Source organism: Bactrocera latifrons, unplaced genomic scaffold, assembly GCF_001853355.1.
Source record: "Bactrocera latifrons isolate USDA-ARS-PBARC rearing strain unplaced genomic scaffold, ASM185335v1 scaffold_2, whole genome shotgun sequence".
Classification (NCBI taxonomy): Eukaryota; Metazoa; Arthropoda; class Insecta; order Diptera; family Tephritidae; genus Bactrocera; species Bactrocera latifrons.
In genome coordinates, this window is record NW_017535518.1 from 4,399,634 (window position 1) to 4,421,550 (window position 21,917).

Here is a 21,917-nt window from a genome sequence, read left to right on the forward strand (position 1 = left end):
CGTTTATAGTTTTTGCTTAATAATATTAATTCAATGAGCAAATACTTGATCAGTGAAGTATTAATGTCTGAGCAGCTCATGGGTAACTGTCGCTCATACGCAAGGGTGTACTCAATGCTCGTATCATTTTTATGCCGGTTTTTGTCATATTGTCAGCTAAAATGCAAATCAACGTATGAATCATCAAAAAAATCGAAATTGAGTTTTTTATTGCTAACGATTCGCTACATCCAATTTTTAGCTTCATCTATCAGATATAACCAATGTATCACCAATATGTAACCAATATATAACCAACATATAACCGATATATAACCATTTTATAACCAAAACTCAAATTTTGTTTCAATGTGAATGGTTTATTTTAAAACGTCTTTCCTTCGCCTGTAAGCTTTTGAAAAGTGATGTTTCGTTATTTTGCATTTTTAGGTGACAATATAAATCTTTATAAATACATTTTTATACCCAATTCACTACTAATACTTCATAAATGTCACAATTTTTTACTAATTGCTTATTTTAGAACAAAAATGTTGACGTCGAAGATTAAAATCAAACATTGTATGACAACAGGCTACATTATTACAACTTCTTATTTTGTCTGTTGAACTTAACTATATTTGATCGACTATATTTGTATATATTTTCATATTTTTCTTGAAATTCATATTTGGTTAAAATTTATCTAACCTTTCATAGTTTGCCTTGCATATGTTGATATTGTAATATTGCTGCTTGTTTTTAATTGAAATCGAAATCGTCTCCCCGTTGAAGAAAAAGCTTGTTTCATATTATTTAAATGCTGCACCGCATTTTTCACTTATATAGTCTTTATGTCACGCATGAGTTGATAAAATCTGTAAAAAAGAAAATATTTATATAAAAGAAATTCACATATTTTTCTCTGAGAAAGCAGATTTGCTTGTAATATTTAAAATTGTTTTTGAGAAATAATCTTCAAATAGTATTGATGGTATTTATCTGTCATTCAATTATAGAGAAATGTTTGGAAATAAGGGAAAAAATAACTTCTGTTCATTTTTGTATAGTGTGCAACCATATGAGTTCTACATATTTCACAGTTGTACACATGTTTGTACAGACTTCCAGAACTACCTCTATTGAACCGCGAAACGTAAAAATAGTACCTTTTAATGTGCTTTTAATGATTATCAAAAAGAGCATAGAGGAAAATGTGTTCATAACTACCATTTTGCTAAAACTAAAATGTTCACGATACACGATAGTATCTAGGAACTCAAAAATAATTAAGAAAATTCCTATTTTTATTACATCTCTTCAAGCAATACGTAGTATCTAGCTTAAATATGTACTTCCTACTTAACAAAATTCTACATTAACTAATACACATGCATTCCCTATTAGCATATACTTTTACATATGTAGTCTCTCAAAGCGAATAATTTTTCTTCACATTTTCACTAAACTAACCACTAATTAATTCCATCCAGCCTTTTTATGCCCAATTGTCACATCAACACTTTCACGCCTCTTTAATTGCACATTTATTTGTTTGTGGTTTTTGTTGTTACTAAATATATACGAGTATGCACACGTGCCAGAGGACAACCATAATTAATATCGTGGGTAGGAATGTGTTTTCATGCTTGTCAGAAACAATTAAAGCTTTTGGTGACAAGAAAACATTAATTTCTCTGCTTCTTCGTGAAAGATTGTGGAATATTTGTCTACTTTAAGCCAGGGAAATATGTGGTATTATTACATATGTAGAAACTAATGTAAATATACTAAAATTACCAACAAATTTATTACTGGCCACATCCGAAGCTAACAAGCATATATTTTGGGTTTCTGGGAGGTAATACCGGAAAATTACAGCTCTCAGATGAAAAATTGGATAAATTTAAATTAGTTTATTACAAATATTGGAAAAATGAGTGTAATATATACATATATATTTCTTTTATTTTTGGTTAGATCTTTCTGATCTTTCTACCGAATCTCATTAAACACAGTCAAATTAGGAAACACTTATTTGCCGGATAAGAGCCAATAACCGTAAGATTTACTTTCATACAAAGAGCTGTTGTTGTAGAAGTCTGAAATATGCAATTTATAAAAAAATGTAAGGAAAATGGGATATCTCAAGGACATTGGAGGTCTGTCAATATTATATTTCTACACTAAGCTACTAAAATATTTGTGTAAAATGGTGCCTTCTAATCCAACATAGAAATTTCAGATATATGGTACGCCATGTACATCAAATGCAAATGTTGTTGCTGATAGAGCAGCAGAGAAAACATTCTCTTTATAAGAATAGGTATAGGTATAGGTTTAGGTATACACCTGCTTGTCAACAAAATATTATTAGATATTCGAATTCGCATCATAGCTTCCTGAGAGCTGTGCATTCACTTCGATATCAGAGTTGCAATACTGGTTCTGAAATCGCAAACAGTACGTTTTTATCAATAGTGTCAACCTATTTTGTTATCCAACTTGTTTGGGTACCAGGTCACGGGGGAGTCCCAGCTAATTTCTAAGCCATTTATGTTCACACTCGTTACTTTCCAACGCATCTAGGCTTTTAGGAGGCCCATTTGCGAAACTAAATGAAATCAAAGCCTCTCACTTTGTTATGTCCTCTTTGAACCACCTTGTACTCCTGTTAAATTTCGTCAATACAAAAAGTTTTATTTGTGCAACCTCCGAGGCAGTGTCAAGAAACGCTCAACCGATATTTGCGATTGTTTTCCTATATAAAGCTTTGCATTCGCATAGAACATACTCGATAGTCTCTCTATATGCTACTTCTTAACAGCTTGACAATATAGAAGAAGGTGAAATAGAATTATCTACACACTTTCTTCTCAACTGACCAGCTTTTCCAGACCAAAGTCGTAAACACTTGGTAGACACACTTTCGACGAATCTCGGAAAGTTGCTGAGATTGATGCTGGCCCTCGAAATAAATTTATATAAGCTCAAGGCGCTAAATCGATCTCTAATGGTCTGATAATCCACACGTGGAAGCATTTGGAATCACAAGGTGTTCATGGCTGCTCAAATGGCATCTTGTGAATCTTTTGTATGAGAATTAGCCCCATGGCATAACCTAACCTAACCCACATGGCGTGGGTATAATGTCCTGTGATTTTGTAAGACATAATCAATGAATCAAGTGAATAGCCTGAGCAAAGACGGTTTCTTCAAGTATACTCTTACGTATGGCTGATATATTGAAAAATCAGAGACAATAAAAAGGCAACACAAGTACTAAAGAAATTCCACACTGCTAATACTGTCCTCCATAATAAAAGTGGCTTACGCAAACATCTAAACACATGCCCAAAAGTTTACATTTGTGAGATGTTAGGAACAAAATTATATGCTGAATTTATATGCTAATGCAGCAAACACCAGATAATTTGCACATCAGAAGCGTTTGCATTATTTAACGCAAGCAAGCTGAAAGACACACGCTTGCAAAGAAGTAAAAGCACACGTGAGCACACACAAAAGCACAATACCAACACACAAAATCCGCTGAGCAAATGAAGTACATTGTTGGAAAACAAACAAAATGTCCAATTTTACCAGCACAAGGCACAAACAAAAGGCACGCTTGGCTACAGTTACAAATAAAGGCAAGAAACTTACAAATAAACACGATGGGAGAAACACTACAATTGAAATGAAAGCGCGAAGTAACAAAGAAATATAATGCACAAAGGCGTGTGAAGAGTTGCTTCAATTGATGCGCCGTGAAATTACGGCTGTCTGGGTAATAACACTCGACAAGGTTTTGCTCGGGCGTGAACATTTACAAGGACACATTTATATACAAAATTTAAAGCTGTGTTTATAGCTGTGATTGTGTGGCAGGCAACTCAAATGCAACAAAAAAATAAAACAAGCGGGCAAATAAATTGAGCGATCGAAGTGCAGCCACGCGGGAGACTTTAAGTGTGCAATTGTATATATGCGCTCGAGTTTGATTGAAAATATGAAATAATGTGAAATTAAAATTTCAGTATTCTCGCATACGAATATGCGGAAGAAGAAGCTTAAATATTGTATATAAAATAAAACTGTAAAAAGAATGATAACAAAATATGTATTATGCATGCTCAATAAAAACATATTTTTAGTGGTGAGTGTGTGGGGGCGTATAAGCAACATTTTGGGCAATTGTACGCGAACAGTAGAAAATTGTTTATAGGGTGCCTTTTAAAGTAAATAATAGCGAGAGTGAATTTTTTTGTAAAAATGTGATAAAGCATAACGTATTTTCGTCTAGTAATAAAAAAAAATTATTTAAAAAAAAATTATTATTTTTTGCTTATCTTTTTTTTTCAAAATTTTATTACTCAAGAATATGTCACGAAGGGAATTTTTTAAATTTCAAATTATTTTCGCAGATAAAGGCCCGACATCCAAGATGAGTACTAATTTCTCAAGTGACACTTGACCGATTTGCCCGAAAATTTTAGAGAGTCTTCATAAAAGACCTGTCTAGTTTCACTTTAACAGCTGCAATTTTTCTTATTTTTCGCTTTTAATAAAAATTAAATTTTTCCCCCGCATTCTTGTAATGTCGATAACTAACTAACCATAAAATTAATGGTAAAAATAGTATTTACCTTTTTTCCGACACTTCAAAATTGTCTGAAATTCATGTCCGTATGGTAGACTAGGATACGCTCTTAAAGGCGTTTTCCTCTAAAATTTCCTCTTAAAATATATATAAATCTACCCTTAAGATTTTAAAATAATTGCTTTAGCATAGTTTTTTATTTTCACCCAAAAATCCTTTCTAGAATGTTACACTATGTATATGCATAAAATAATTAAGCAACAACCACATCCTCTAGTATGCTGTGCCACAAATATATCACTGCTTTTGTAATAATTTAAATAAATGCGAAGTTTTTGTGGGAACTTTACTTTCTCTACATCATGTTGTAGCATAAAATTTTCAGCTGCTGCTCTCAGATATAACCAATTTTATAACCAATATATAGCCATTTTATAACCAAGCTCCAGTTTAGTTTCAATATGAGTGGTTTCCACTATATCGTTTTTCTTTCGCCTGTAAGCTTATATTTATTTTACAGTTTTTTTACATTATACTTATAAGTATTAAAGGCATCACAACTCGATATTTATAATTTTCATAAAAAATTGAGCTCAAGAAACTTTGAGAGCTAGCCCCCCTACAACTGATTGAGTCTTCATACTTACGTTTATACTTATTACCGCTTAAAATATTGAATGCTATTACGTTTCTTAAACTGTAAATACATCAATAAACCCTGACCTGGCCATGAACAAGACGAGTAATAACAAGAATTAAACATTTCTTCAATCCCAATTGAATGCTGTGGAAGGTCATACTTGCATTATGTATATAAATTATATATTATACATACTAAGGTATGTTTATCCTCATTCGATATACTGGTATATCATCAATGTATGCAATAAAAATGCTTTATTGCTCATTTTGAAATGATTATGGCACCAAAGTGCCTAGAAACTGCATGTTATTAAAAACTCAAGTAAGTATATACATATGTACATGTGAAAACAGAAAATATTTATTGCTTGCAGTATCATTTTAACGATTCGTGCATCAGTATGAGAGAAAGTGTTATAAGCTGAACTTGACTGCTGAGTTCTTGAACTATATTTCGTTATATGTGAAATTCATATGTACTTGTGTTTCTCCGTCACTTATCAGCAAAAGTAACGATTTATGGATTTTTAAAAATTATATTATCTTTTAAGCAAAGGCTCATACTTTAAGTCTTATTAAATTATTCTATTGAACGTGCTTTAAGGGTTATAATCACTATAAAGGCAGAAAAGTGCGTTATTTGACTGATTTTTGAAATTTAATTTTATTTGAAAAAAATAAATAATAATATTAGGTGTGTATAATGTACATTTTTTAATTTTTCCAGTTCTTGTAGTTGTTTGGCGTTCAGAAATATGTTTCCGCTTAAAACTAACAAAAACTCTAAAAAAAATTCTAATTAAATATCATTACTATAGATGAGTATACATAAGTAATGAGCGAAGAACTAGTTAAAATTTATATTTTTTCAAAATTGCGTCTGCGCAAGAAATCGAAATATTTACCAAAAATCTTATATTATATATCTAAGAAATTCAAGTGAAATTTTAAATCGATAGATTCAGCCGTTTCCGAGAAAATTACTAACCCTGAAAACAGCATTTCGAAAAAGTCGCTTTTTAAGGTTTTTGGAGACTGTTAATCTAAGTGAAAATATTTTCTAAAAACACAATCAATAATCAGCTGCTATGTCTTTTCGGATCCGATGGACCTTTCGTTTGAGTTTTTGAGGACTTCCATGTAAAAATTGGCGTTGACGGTTTGTCCAGATTTGCTCCTCATAGTGAATGATGATTTGATGTCAAAAAAGACAATGAGCATCGTTTTCACTTTGGATTTGTTCATTAATTAGCGACCTATTCCCGGCCCTCCAAAAAGGCCTGTTTCCACAGAAACCTGCTTGATCAGATCTCTGCTCTAACGAACACTGGATTTTCGGCTTGCAGCACTCACAGAAACACATCGCACAAAAAAGTTTTCCTGACTCTCCAAGTGCTCGGAGACAACTGACTGGCCGCTCGTTTATTAGCTAGGTACGGACTCTACCGAATCCAGTCGGTGGACGCATGGTCCGAAGTACAGTCGTTGTGGAAGAAAATCAGTCCTATAACTTCCTGGACAATCTCCGCATATGCATTTCTTATATATGCGAAGCAATCAAAAAAATCGATATTTTGAACTTAACGAGAGAATATAAAGAAAGATAAAACGCCAATAGGTCTTTTACATATTCGATTTTTTTTTGTTTTTTAATAAATAAATATGATTTTCAGCGGATTTGAGCGGTCGCCGAAATTCTATATATATATATATTTTTTTTCCAAACTACTTATTCAGCTACGCAGTTACCTCAACGACTAAAGTTCCAAACATTCATTTACTTGAAATTTGGCATTAATATTTTCTAACTATATCTCTACCATAAAAACCAACAATAACTATAAATATCTAGTTTCTGGTACTTTTAAAAAATCTTTAAAATAGAAGCCCCTATTATCTGAAAAAATTCGTTTCGTTTTATACCACATATAATGAAATTTTTAATAAACAAGAATATGTTATTTTTCATATTTTTCTTATGCTTGCAAGTGTAGAAATCCTGACGACGACGACGCATACTTGTTTCGCCACTACTTCAAAAAACTTTCTGGCAATTTATAATAATTTTTTTTTTTTATTCTATAATCTTGAAATATGAGCAAACAAGTTGTAAGAACAATTAAAAGTAAAAATATCAAGCGCATTTGTTTTTATCAATTGCCAAAAATAGCTCGAAATTTGGATGTCTGGAAAAATTCATTCTTAAAAGTTTTCAATATTATTTAAATATTTTTTACTCCACCAAAATAAAGCTCATCTTCAATAACTTATTCAACAGCCCGTATTTATAGCTATTCTTCACAGCAATCTCTGCGCACCAAGCAACGAACGCATTTCATTTTCTCATATATTCAATGTCAGCCACGTCAACTGTCATAAGTTACTCAACTGACCGTGTGTGTTGAAAGCACCGAAAATAAGGAAGAAGCGTTAATTTATAATTTAAACGCAAGGCGTGCAAAATATAACAGGCACAGCCATGCACACACGTTTCCAGAAGTGCTAGCTTCATAATCGTGTTGAAGTGCTGTAAGAAACACACGCACACCCATGTATTTATGAGAACTGAAAACTGTGTGTTTCCTGCTGTGTGTACGCGCATATCACGCATACGCAGCGTACGACAGGCCGTCCTACCTGTTATCCGCAAAACGGGAGATGAATGCAAAACGTTGATGGTTTGCTAAAAGTTTCAGTCGTTCCACGTATGGCGTAAATCTTTTGTGTAAGCCGTGAAGTTTACGGAACTGGATAAAACTTTATAATTGGGTTAATAAAACTGCTTTAGTAAGCAGCCAACGAATTTGGGTGAAGAGGAATTTAAAGTTAATGTGCGAAGTGTGTGGATGACAAAGAAAATGCAGAAAATGCTTAAAAATAAAATTAAATATTAAATTTCAAAATATTAATTTTTTGTTATAGATTTTAAGTAAGTCCGGAAAATAATATTTGTAATTTTGAAGCTAGATTTTAACTACTTTCTTTTTAATTTCCAGCTAACGAAATGCATTAACTTTTAATGTAAAAACTTGCTCTTGTAAAAAATGTTTTTCATTAAGTACATTTTTTTTGCTTACTAAATATTTTTTTAATGCATTCAATTACTCAAACTCAATACTTTTAAGCTCTATTATTTTAATAAGAAATTAAATTCATTTTAAACTTATTATTAATACTCCCAATTATCTTCTCAATCATTAATTAAATTAACCTAACACTTTCAGTTAAAAAAAAACCAATAAAAACCGGTTATCTTCATAATGTTTGTATATCCCATGAATTCTCTTCATTATTATTATTTTTTTTTTTCTTATTTGTAAAAAATATTTAAATGCAAAACCTCGCCCCACACCGCCATGAAGCAAGCGCATGTAGTTAAACCCGAAACTTTTCATTTCGCAACAACAACAACTGTAATTTTTGGCTACTTTTTCGCCAGTAATTTACTGTGGCAATATCGTTATGCAAATTTTTGCTCCACACAAAGTTTTTCACTTAACAACGCCGGCAAACGGTAATTAAATATGCGCACACATATTCTCATGCCACCGAGCCATTTAAGGTTTTGCCGTTTTATTTCAATTTTTTTTTTTTTTTTTTTTTTTTTTTTTTTTTTTTTTTTTTTTTTTTTTTTTTTTTTTTTTTTCACTTTCATTTGTGGCATTTGCAAAAAATATTACATCACTTATTCATAAATAACACTTTAGTGCAAAAAGTAAATTTCATACAAAAAAAAAAAAATCATTCAGGCAATTATGTGGTAAATGTTAGAAATGGAGAAAATGGAGAGAATTGTGTGGCATACTGATAATGAAAAAGAGTGAAAAGGCATGTAAAAATATTTATTTTCTCAAATATGTTGTATTTGTAACGTACTCATGTATTTAATTGGTTAAATGTATGTTTTAACAATTAACAACGTAGTTATGATGACTGTTTTCTGAAGTGCTTTAAATAATTTGAAACCGTTTGCGAAGTGCAATTCCGCTTAAAAAGCGACAATATGCGGAAAATGTTAGTCAGTGGCAGAAAAATGCTATATAAAATGCAATAAATTTTAAGGCAATTTAACTCTCATAATTCACTTGGATGAACAAAGAGATTTTGTACTGAATTAATAATTTTCATGAGCTTTTGTATTACTTTTGTTACTTTTTTATACCTTGAACTAGGTAAATTAAGCTTGTTATCTCTACGTCTGTATATACGTAAACTGACTCCTTTTTATTTGAGATATTGATCTGAAATATTGCACACATTATCTTCTCTCGAAAAATCATACAAACTGACCGATCAAAATCATGTTCTTGCAGAAGAAACTATTTTGCTTGACAAGAAATCTTCACGGTATTTTCATAGATTATACGACTGCCAACCAACGCGAGGAGCGCATCCGCATGCGAGTGCAATCAGCCAAGTTATGAAAGGCAAGAGAGTTTTTAGGCATCGATATCTAAAACTGCTCAGCTACAGAAACAACAACTTCAATAGCTAAGATTCAAACATTTATTATTTATTGAGAGGAGCAATATGACCTTTCTTATTTCGAAATGTGAATCAGATAAATCAAATGTGAGTTAAAATCATGACATATGTAACAGATATTCGTCAAGTTCCAAATTAGAATTACAAAACATTAATAGTAAGGGTCTAAACTGGTGCATGGAGGAAGCATCTAGAATCCCAACGGAAATGCCCTAAGGCGAAAAGTAAAAGTTGTTGGGAGGAGTCTGCTTTAGAGGCTTAAAAGAACCGACTTTTAGAGGATTAAATAAAATATATAATTTATTAAAGCGTAATTTAAATTATATTTAAACATCATGTGCAAGTTTAGGGATACGAAATTTTTTATATTCTGCCTTTGGGAAGCAATTATCGATGCTTGTCGCATGTGCATTTGCCGCACGATGGGCAAGATGCAAGTCGCAATTTCTATTGGAGACAAAAATTCAAAGATATTCATATTTACTAATAGCTTATCCTTTAGTTAAAGTAAAAAAATTCCAAAAATAGTGAAAATTCTACAATTTTTTAAAACCTGCAAAAAAAGTGCATGTTGACCAAAAACATGTTTACTTTAGGTTGTTTAAAAATGTGTGCAAACTATACTTTTCTCAGTTTTTTTTTTTTTTAATAGAAGGTAGTTTAATGTCAAAGATAATGAACTTTGCCCCAACTGCTTGCGACATTTCGTTTTTTTTTTTCTAACCTGCCCGCCAAGTAAAAAAAAATCGTAAAAACGAAAAACTGAGAAATCGCTTATTAAAATTTTTGCTTTCTGCCCAAGCGCTTATATACTTCGAAAAATTTCGAATTCCTATCTATAACTTTGGTGACATACATATCCTTAGATAATTTTCAAAATAATTTAAGCAAAAAAAATATCGATTTTTTGAAGCTTCTAAAGCAAGTTTCCCCCCTTAATCCAATAATTAATTATCAATTTTCATTTTAACCTCACATTTGATGACGGTTAAGTTGACAAAGCCGCTCAATTGGTCACTTCATGTGCAGCCAATAACCAATTAGCTTATTTTAATCCACTTAATGCACTTCATTAAGGTTGTAATGTGAATAAAATATGAATCAAAGATGCTGAAACTGCATGTATGTGTACACATACATATTCACTAGAATACGCACCTACTCATATTTACTACACACACTATATAAATATAAAACTCTGCTTCCTATGAAGTCTTTCACATGACTGTCAGTATTTTTAAATATTCGCTACAATATATTTTATTTCAGATACATTCAACATAAACATGCTTTAATCTTATTTCAGTTTATTTTTATATATATTTATTATTGTATAAGCATTTTGTTAATAATATAAATTTGAATGCATGTCTGCGTTTGACGTCTAAAATTTTATCTAAACATCAAACGTATTTTTCAATTTCTAAAACGCTGCTAAATTGTGAAAATACTGACAAAGAAATTCAAAGCTTAGTAAACTGAGCTCAGCGCACGACTAAAAAAAATATTCATTTGAAGTCTATATATAGAATTCAGTGTGCAAAGATTATAATTCCGCCTAATGCCATGACAATTTTAGCTTCAAAATATGCAACTATTTTAAATTCAATAAAACCACTTGAGCGATGTCAATTAAAATGCTTAAAATGCAACATCGCTTTGGAGGCTCAATATTTAGTTGTCAGTGTTAGTGCACCCTGTAAGAAATTTTTGTTCAAAAAGGCAAGGTGGCGTACATTGAAAAAATATCACGAACTTGATTGCACTTAAATAGAAGCTTAAGTTATTTGTTATCACTAGAGTAGAGTCGAATGTGTAAGGGGCATACCAAGTGTGAAATATTGAAATATGCACCTCGCTCTGGTCGACCAATGATTGAAAAAGTCGATGAAATTATAGAAAAAATTGATCAGGACCGTCACATGAGCAGCCATGACATCGCTAAGGAATTAAGCATTCATCATCAAACGGTTTTGAATCGTATGAAAGAAGCCCGATGTTTGGATATCACATGAATTGTCCGTGAAAAATGTAATGGCCCGAATTAACATCTGCGATTCTTGGCTAAAACGAAATGGAATCGAAGCATTTCTGAAACGAATGGTAACATGAGGTGAAAAGTGGTTAAAATACGACAATGATTTGCGAAAAAGATCATGGTCCAAGAGAGGTGACGCTCAACAAGTGGTCTGAAAGCCAGGATTGACTCCTCGAAAAGTTATGCTGAGTGTTTGGTGGGATTGAAAAGGAATCATCCACAATGAGCTGGGCCAGCCTGGTCGAATAATTGATTCTACATTTTATTGTCAACAACTGAAGAGATTGAAGCATGCAATCGAAAAAACCGACCAGAACCGATCAACAGAAAGAGCTTCGTCTTGCATCAGGACAACGCAGAACTGCCTTAATGAAGTAAAGTTGGCTTCCAGAGAAGCCTGTGAAAATTACTTGTCGCAGTTTTTTGCCGAAATAATGTCTCTAAAAATGGCAAAAAGTGGCTGATCAAAATGGTATATATTTGATTAGAGATAAGAAAATACTTTTTAGACTACCCAATATTTATTAGTATTCGCTTTGCCTAGAGGTCAATCACTTAGTGCAAGCGTTTAGGGTAACTTCTAATTCAAAATAAAATAGAATACTGAGCTAATTATGCTAGGCTATTTTCAATGAGCACTCAGGTAAAATCAATAAGACTTTTTAAAAAATTTACACATTTATATTGAAGTATTATTTCAGATGCTTACACAAATATTCAAGTTCATTGACAGCATTATTAAAATAGTTTTTCTTTTTTACAATAATACTAGAAACACACCAACAATATGCAAATAAAAAACTAATTCCCCAGAGAACCTTTTAGTGATAAGCGTGCTCTTTAGATGAGAGAAACGACACATAACCGATAACAGCCTCATTTGTATCAGATAAATTCTCCTCCTCCTCTGAAGCAAAGTCTGCAATTTTGTAAGACACTTCATCTTCATCCTCGCCCGAAATTGGATCTAAGAAATCGTCATATTCAACTCGCTTCGCCATAATTTCATCGGGAAAGTATACATGATCTGGTGCTAATTTTTCCAAAAGCGCTGTATTTGTTGGCTCAGCAGCAGCACTGCTCACCAGCACAAGCAGAGCGCACTGCTGTAACACGATGAGCTATGCGGGGGCAGAGAATAAATTAAAACCGGTCCAGCTTTTAGCTATTTTTGCATTAAATATTATATGTATCTCATTTCAAATTTTCTCTCACCATTAAAAAAGTGGTAGCAGCAAAGCTGCTGTAACATTTTGCCATATCGGTAAGCTGCTATCAGTTGCGCCTGCCTTGTTTGAGTCGCTAAAGAGCACTACTAACCAATTATATTTGTAGTTAACTTTTATGTGAGTAAACTAGGTAGCAATGTGTGTAGAAATATACTTTAGTATATATGTATGTATTTGTATTTAAAGTAGTGTTTATAATTTTAGGGAATGTTTATACATGTATGAGATTCTTGCTCACATGGAATTTTTCATTTATTTTTTAATGGTGAGAAGAAAGCAACTAAGTGTTGATATTCTTGAAAGAAACTGAGAAAAAATCATTCTCTTAGCTTAGAAGGAAGTATTCTTATATTAGTCTGAATTCTCAATTAAGAAACGCTTTTTTTTCGATTTTAAACTGTCTCCAACTCTAATTACGATCTAGCACACAGTTTCATCTCACACTGCTTACATAAAAACAGTTTGTAGAGGCATACAGCTCTATCTCCCTTTATTTTTAGAGCATCACTATGTGGAAAGCTTCTGAAAACTTCCGAAAATTTCTTTAAATAGCTTTGAAAATGTCACTTTGGCTACCAAGAAACGTGATGGATCCTTGAAAAATAAATTTTTTGTGACCAAAAGTTTAAGCTAAGGACTTCAAAGAACTTTAGTTAAAGAAAAATAGAACACGACGCTGCATAGGCAAAGCCCTATCTGTCCCTAAAATTATATCTTTAAAGCCGTGTTAGATAATTGTAAAAAAAACTTTAATCGAAGACATCAACCATTTCAAGCAAGGCAATAGTCGGATAGGTCCAGAAGCTTCTCTTCTTCTTAATAGCCGAGTTAACAACAGCGCACCAGTCGTTTCTTCTTTTCGCTACAAGGCGCCAATTGGATATTCCAAACGTAGCCAGATCCTTCTCCATCTGGCCCTTCCAAAGTAGTGGAGGTCTTCCTCTTCCTCTACTTTCCCCGGCGGGTACAGCGTCGAATACTTTCAGAGCTGGAGTGTTTTCGTCCATCCGGACAACATGACCTAGCCAGCGTAGCCACCGTCTTTTAGCTCGCTGAACTATGTCAATGTCGTCATATATCTCATACAGTTCTTCATTCCATCGAATGCGATATTCGCCATGGCTAACGAACAAAAATCTGTCGCAGAACTTTTCTCTCGAAAACTCGCAAGGTCAACTCATCAGTTGTTTTCATCGTTCAAGCCTCTGCACCATATAGCACCACATAAGAAAGGAAAATTTGTAGAAGTTAAATTTTGTTAGCTGACTTTACTCGAGTGAAAAGTCTATATCGTAACATCAATTTTCATAAGTTTACAGGCGGCGGAAAAACGATAAATAAAAACCACTCATATTAAAACAAAATTTGAGTTTTGGTTATAAATTGGTTATATATGTATTGGCAACTGAAATTTTTATGCTACCTGTATGTAATTTGATTCAGTGAATCATAAGCAATAAAAACACCAATTTAAATTTTTTTGATGATACGTTGTTTTGTATTTTAAGTAACGATATGAAACTTGCTATGAATATACCAATAATATAATACACAGAGTCATTATGATATATTTCTCACGCTCTGTCCAGAGTGCACGCACGTGAGCGCAAGCACAAGAATGGTTCACATGTTGCAACTGTTGCCCTCAATTACCAGATTACAATACAAAAGCGTAGAGAACTGCCAATCAAAATGCAAATCAAAGAGTTATTTATAGAATTCCCCTCAATCAACAGAATTTTTATTCAATTCTCTTTATTTTATTTCGTAAAAAAAAAATGCGGAACTTTTGATTTGCGCCGACTTAAAACACCCGCAAACGATAGCAGCGCACGAAACGGAGGCAAGGCGGTTATTGATGCAACAAACTCAAGAGAAAATGTTCCCATGCAAATTACGGTGTTTGCTACCACTTCAGCAAACTGCAATAAAATCAAAATACTATATTTACATACATACAAACATTTCTTGTGGCAAGTAATCAATACGACACCCTTTATTAGTTTTACTGCAACTCTTTTATTGAGTAGTTATATACATACATGCATATAGCGTGCTGAGAACAGCGGGGTGGGCTGAAGCCACAAAAGAGTATATGTATGTATATATGTATGATTGTATATATGCTTTTATCTTATTGATACCACATTAAGTCGTGCAATCATTGTGCAATAGCTGATTGCAAGCAGCAAAAAAATCAATCACAACAATAACAAAAGCGAACAGCAAGAGTAGTTGCTGCTCAACATTGACTTCATTATGTTTATTTATAAACAAGAACACAAATTAACCGCTAAGTCAATGTACAGTCATCGGATGATACCGGTTGGCCGGCCGCACGGTTACTTGGTTGACCGGCTGATCGCCAGACCCGACTAGCGGCTGACTGACTAACCAACTCAACTCAACTTGTGGCTCTTTGACGTCTGGAGTTGCAACGCATTTCTCATGTGGCTGAAGCAGCTACTTCATAACATAAACTATTTATGTGTGTGTTGTATGTGTGTGCGAGAGTATTACGTTGTGTTATGGCACATTGCCTTACGCATGCGTGCTTGCTTGTGGACTTGGCCTACTGCAAGATAACCTGTTGCACTGCCGCATTGCTTATCTTGTCTCACCAATGCTTTTTTTGCTTTTGTTGTTTTTTTATGTCATTATTTTGCGATGTCTTGCATGCAACCAGCTGATGTCTGTTGCACGAGTTTGGTCTCTGATTGAAAACGATTAATATAACAGCGACACATGGGGTCATTCCAGGAGGAGTGGTGATTTGGGTGGAGTTTTGAACAAGAGCTGCGATTAAGCGGCGACACTAGGCGTGTCGATCAATTTTTTTCATATTTCATTAGGTATAGCTTTGAAAAGAAATAAAATCGAAATTTTGATCCGTTAAAAAATCAAACTTTTAAGTGTAAAGTCCTCCTTGAAAACAAAAAAACGTAATTTTTCCACCGTACTTTTTCATCATAAGGTCAGAAAACGTAGTCCAGAAAATTTTTTTATATATAGCTCAAGTAGCTCACGACGTTCGGTCTTAGATCAAGTATCCTCTGGGTAGTCAAAGAACATCCGATTGAGGATGAGCTAAACTCAGAAGGCAAATCATCCCCTCCCCAGTGTTATGCGCTTAGTTTGGGACCCATCACGTTAAAAACCCTACCAATGAAAAGAAGACAATAACCTCGGATTCTGATGTCACAAAAGCAAACATTTCTTTTTAGATTTCGTTCAACGAGAAGATCAAAATCAATGCAGCAGTGAAGGACCTTTTTCTTTGGGCCGCCGAAAATCGCTGAAAAGTTTGAAAAATCGCTTTCCTTTATGCGGTCTTACTAGGTGTGTCCCTTAAGTTGGGTTAAGAGTTCGATTATAAAATTGACCCCACATTGAACGCCTGCTCGCTGTGTTACCTAAAACTTCCTTATATTAGAACATAGATAAGATTCTTAAAGCGCTTTGAACCCATCACAATGTCTCGTCGTCGGGGGTAAGTTTGCTGAGCTCATCGTCAGTCTTGTAAAGCCTGGACACTGGAGGAGACAATGCCTGGATGTTCACAAATCAACCTAATTCATACTACTTTGACAGCTTTCGACCGTCAACAATTTTAACCTTACTGCATGAATGTCTATTGGGCAGTGTCCAATAAGAACAACTACTATTGCGCAAAGATGAATTTTGTTAAGGGCAAGTATTGCTCTCATGTTATCTACTCCAGATCAAAAGGAACTTGCAGTCGCACAGGAGCGAACCATCGTTCAGCGCCTGCTTAGCGCAAGCCAGGTCCATTGGATCCCTGCTCGAATACAAGACGTCAATAGATATCCAACTCGATCCGATTGCGATGTAAATGGGCACGGTTGGTCAAGGAGGTCAGTGGTTTAAATGAGGATTCCTTATTCCATTCCTACTCCTGCTAGATGGATGAGAAAACTGTGAGAAACCAAACGAGCTTAAAATTGTCAAAATGTTCCTAGCTAACTGTTAGCTTTAAATTGTTAAATTAATCAAATGGATTTCATGAAGAGTTTCTCAGTCGGAATTACACTCAACCTCCTTTCATGCTCTCTACGCACCATTTCTGCAAAAAAAAAATTAAGATAGATATTTTCTCAGATCGATCGAAATGCAACGGTATTTAAGACTTAAGCCACTGTTGCCGCTTCAGTGAGCAATCGTAGTCAACAAATCGAAGAACTTGCTGCGAAAGTAATTTGCACTTTGAAACTTTCAACTGACTGAGCAGGGAAAATGCAAAGAAAATTTATACAAATCTAAAAATCAACTGGAAATAAGAAATCAAAGTAATTTTTTTTTTTTTTTTCGCTTTTTGTTTTTGCTATCAGCAAATGCACTTACATCAGCCGCGTCTTACGCTTTTGACAAACGCATGCACGTCTTTCAAACTGCCAGGCGGCGCAGAAATAAACAATAACAAAAGCAGCAACCGCAACAGTAGTAACAACAACAACAATAGATATATGACAAATGCAGTCAATGGCACCGCAAGCCACAGCCACTCAACGTTGTTGTTGTCATGGTAACTTTTTTGTACTCCTACATGATTGCTACTCCAGTCACTGCTGCCGACGCCGCTATTCATTTGCCGCACGACTGCGTCTGCCGATTGGGCGCTGATGCGCAAATGTGTCAGCGACATAGCGGGTGGACGGACATACCTAAACCTCCATATATATATATATATATATGTATATATCATATATGCGCTCAAAGGTGTTTCTTCATTTGTTTGTGTGTTTGTGCTTTAGTAGGGACACTACTTTCAAGTTGAAATATCAACTGTCAACTTCTAAGCAGCAAAACAATTGCTGATTTCACACACACACACACTCTCACGATTTTCTTGGATTTTGCGTTTTTTTTTTCGCTGCAGTTTTGCTGTTACCGACTAACTTACTGAGAAAAATCATAAACATATGAGATAAATGAAGTAAGACAAACCAGTTCGAAGTAACTGTGCAACAAACAGCTCTAAGAAGGTGTGCGGTAAAGCGGCGTTGCAAGTTTTCAGCGCTTGCCGGGGGCACTGGGTTATGTTTACCTCTGCGTGTACATGAATAAATTACGGAAGAATATGCATTAGGGTGGGACGTATTTATTGAGAGCGTATTATGTTAAATTAATTTATCATAAATGAATTTAAGTGCAGATGAGGGCACTTCATTGCGAAGGGTTTTTATGGAAGCTATATGCTATATAGGTCCGGAGATGGTAGCCTCGCCTTTAAAAATAAGCTGGGCCAAATTTCGTAAAGATTTATTATCAAATAAAAGAGTTTCTCAACAGAGATTTTGATTGGTCAGTTTGTATGACAGCTATATGCTATAGTAATCCGATTTGTATAGTTTCTTTGGAGATTATAGAGTTGCCTTTAAAAATAATTTGTGCTAAATTTCGTGAAGATTTCTTAGCATATAAAATAATTTTTCACCCCAGCTCCTAGTTTTGATCGTTAAGCTTGTATGGCAGCTATATGCTACATTAATCCGATCTATATAGTTTCATCGGAGATTATGGCGTCATGATCATATTTTATCAAATGAAAAGGTTTTCCATAAAAAAACTTAATTTTCATCGTTCAATTTATACGGCAGCTATATGCTATAGAGGTCCGATCTTAAAAATATATTCAGAAGTGACAGCGTTGCTTCTGGCAACAATCTATGTAAAATTTCGTGCAGATATATGCAACAGTGATCCGCTATCGGCGAGTCTGGAAAATCGGCAGCTTCTTTCGGAAAAAAAGCCCTGTGCAAAATTTCATATTCATATCTCAAAATCTAAAAAACTAACTTTCATAAATTATTATTTCACTTAATTTTATATGCTCCCAACATTTCACACACTTTTCTTGCATTACATTTCGCCACCAGTTCTCAGCTTCTCAGCTTCTCAGCTTCACTTACTCGTATTTGTTCGCTTTTGCCTTTTCGCCGTATTTCTTCGCTCTGCGCATTTTCCAGGCCGATTCTATTGGGTTAGTGAAGCGTCTTGCGGCCGCAACCAACTGCTGCGAGTGCGGTTTAGTCAATTTTTTATGATTTTTCCGATTATGCAACTGACAAACAATCACACGAAGCGACACAGCGCCACACGCTGTGTTGCTGATGTTAGATAAAACGCGTCTAACCAGTTTTTCTGTTGCGGTTTTGTCTATTGCAATTTGATTATTTCTATTTCGGTGCAGTATTTCCTAGACATTTGTGCATTGTCATTGCACTTTAATGCTTTCACATTAGAAACTAAACACATTGCAATCAAATTGAATGAATTGAAATTCGATTCACTAATGGAGCTACAGTTTCCATACATAAATGATGATAGATAGTGTGTATGTATATTCAAATTTATTACACTGTTATTGGTAATTATAAAAAAAAAATAAGTTTTCTTTTACGTTATGTGTATGAGGAACTACTCGCTTAACCGCAGATCGGTTGTATAATTTGTGTTAAACGAGATAACGACAGGAAAGTAATTCTATGACAAATAAAGTAATGTTTATCGCTGTATATGAATACTATGTTTTCATTTTACACCCAGGGTGTGTTAAGCTTGTCACGCAACCTGAAACATCCCGAAGGAAACAAGGAAACATAGTGTAAGCGTGGTCCATTGTTTCTGCAATAGAAGGCAAGATGTCAATGGATATCGAACTCAGTCCGTTTGCGATGGGCACGGTTGGCGAGGTCAGCGGTTTAAATGGGGGCTCCTTATTTCTTTCTTCTTCCCGGTAGGCGGATAATAAAATTGGGAGAAGCCAAGCGGGCTAAAATTGTCGAAATGTTCTTAGTTGACCGTTATTTTGTGTAAAAATCGGACGCTGAAAGCTTTAAGCCTTCATTAACGAATCAAATGGATTTCATGAAGAGTTTCTCAATTAGAATTAAACACAATCTTCTTTCATGTTTTCTAGCCAGCACCTCTCCCCATAAAAAAAAAAAATAAAAAAAAAAAAAAAAAAAAAATTGAAATTTTGCCACATCAATGAAAATGCGACGGCATTTAAAAGTTAACTCACTGCTGCCGCTTCAGTGGGCATAAGCATGTTTGTCTCTTAATCTATTAGTATAGATTGAAATTAGATAACGATCTGAAATTAGTATATACATGCCCTTTTCTCTCCAAAAAAAGGTAAAGCAATCAATCAAAACCAAGTTTCATAAGGAAATCTTCATTATTTCACAAAAAATCTGCACGAATAGCAACATACAAATTTGCCAAAATGCACCCTTGAAGCGTATTCAAGGTGTTGCTCATTTGTTTTCTCGATATTCGTGCTTTGGTGCATTATGTATTCGTTCCGGGCAGACAGATGTTTAATGAGGACTTTTTTTATTTTGTTTTTGTGAGCATATTGAAGCCTTTGCGTGAGAATATCCGTCCAAAATGGCTGGAATTGTGGAAGAACAATTCATGGATTTTACACGTTGATACTGCACCATCGCATCGACACACAATTGCGAACCGAATTTAAAGCTAAAAATGCAATGAATACCAATGATCAACTACCGTATTCAACAGATGCGGCTGCATGTGATTTTTTCTTGTTCCCCAAATTGAAATTTCTCCTGGGTAGAATCCGTTCAGACGATCGAAGAGATAAAGCTGAATGCGTTGAAGGAGCTGAAAAGTGTTTCGTTTCGAGAACAGGACAAATCGTTGGCAAAAATATATTACATCTGACGGGGATTACTTTGAAAGCGGCAAAAGAAATATTGATGAATAATTAAACACTTTACGTTTTATTTACAACTTACGGGTTCTTTTTTTGTCACAATGTATACAAGCTGTAAGTTATTTTCCCGCATTTATTTTCATAGCTCTCATCATACATATTTGCTTAGCTCTTATCAACTATTTCATATCATGTTTTTGGTTTTCACCCCAAAAATTTTCTTTGCATCATATGCGACTTTGGGATTTCCCCAATATTTTGGTATTCTCCTGATTTACTAACACAAACTCAGAAAATGCCTCAGTTGTGTACTTATAAAGGGTGAGGCATTGAAATTCTAGCTAAAGTTGAGTTGAGTACAGCATTACTTATTTTTTCTTCGTCGAGCTTAAAGCGGCTCGAAATCTTTATTTTAGATTATTTGAAATAATACAAAAGTTTGTTCATAGTTTATTTACTTATCAGCATTAGATTTGTATTATTCATTTATTTAAACCGAAATTAATTGTATTTTTGCTGCAATTCATTAAAATTCATTAAGAAACCATAATGTTGTACCTAGTTTTGAACTCTTCTTCTCATATATTGCAAACTTTTCAAAATACAGCAACAGAGAAAAAACCTGTTGCAGCACACTCGAGTGACTGTGTATATGCATGTATTTGTAGTCTTATTTTGCATCAAACCCAATGTATTTGCAGTGAGCACTCAACTTATGTCGGGAGAAACGAATTAATAATTCTTTCTACACCCTGCAGGAACTGTTGAAGTGTTCATATTATGTTCATAACTATGTTAAGGGGCAGAATTTTGCTGACATTTTTCTTAATTTTTCAGAACAACAAAATTGTGTACTTCTACATTATAAACAAATATTCGATGATGCAATAATTGTTATTTTACCTCACTTATTCGTTCTTAAAGGCTACAAAAACGATGAAAACTTTAGGAAAATTCGTACATAAAAATTTGGATAAAATTCGTACAAAAAAACATTTTTTCTTTAATAAGCAACCACCACTACCATTTTTGTCAAGTTTTAATTATTTTCGACAGAAGGTAATCTTTAGTAGGCAGAAATCACTGCAGCGATGGACAACCTGTTGTGCGCCTTCGGTGCCTCGTGTGACTTGAACAATGTTAAATTTTTCTAAATATGTAGTACAAGTAATGCTAAAAATATATAAGAAAGCATTTTATATATAATTATTTTTAGTCTATATATTCAATAAAAATTGT

The 21,917-nt window shown here is 33.9% G+C and overlaps 2 protein-coding genes across 3 annotated transcripts in view; both read right to left on the reverse strand.

Moving 5' to 3' along the window:
• The window catches only part of LOC108967900, a 161,678-nt gene that overhangs the window by 40,208 nt on the left and 99,553 nt on the right, over positions 1-21,917 (reverse strand). For both annotated transcript variants that reach the window (XM_018931572.1, XM_018931571.1), the window contains exon 3: positions 691-857. The gene's annotated coding sequence lies outside the window, so the exon portion shown is untranslated. The remainder of the gene's footprint in view (positions 1-690; positions 858-21,917) is intronic.
• On the reverse strand, positions 12,462-13,050 carry LOC108967903. Its single transcript, XM_018931576.1, has 2 exons — positions 12,963-13,050; positions 12,462-12,868 (listed from the first exon to the last, which is right to left on the reverse strand). The coding sequence occupies exons 1-2, from the start codon at positions 13,005-13,007 to the stop codon at positions 12,569-12,571; spliced, it is 345 nt and encodes a 114-aa protein (XP_018787121.1). The 5' UTR covers positions 13,008-13,050; the 3' UTR covers positions 12,462-12,568.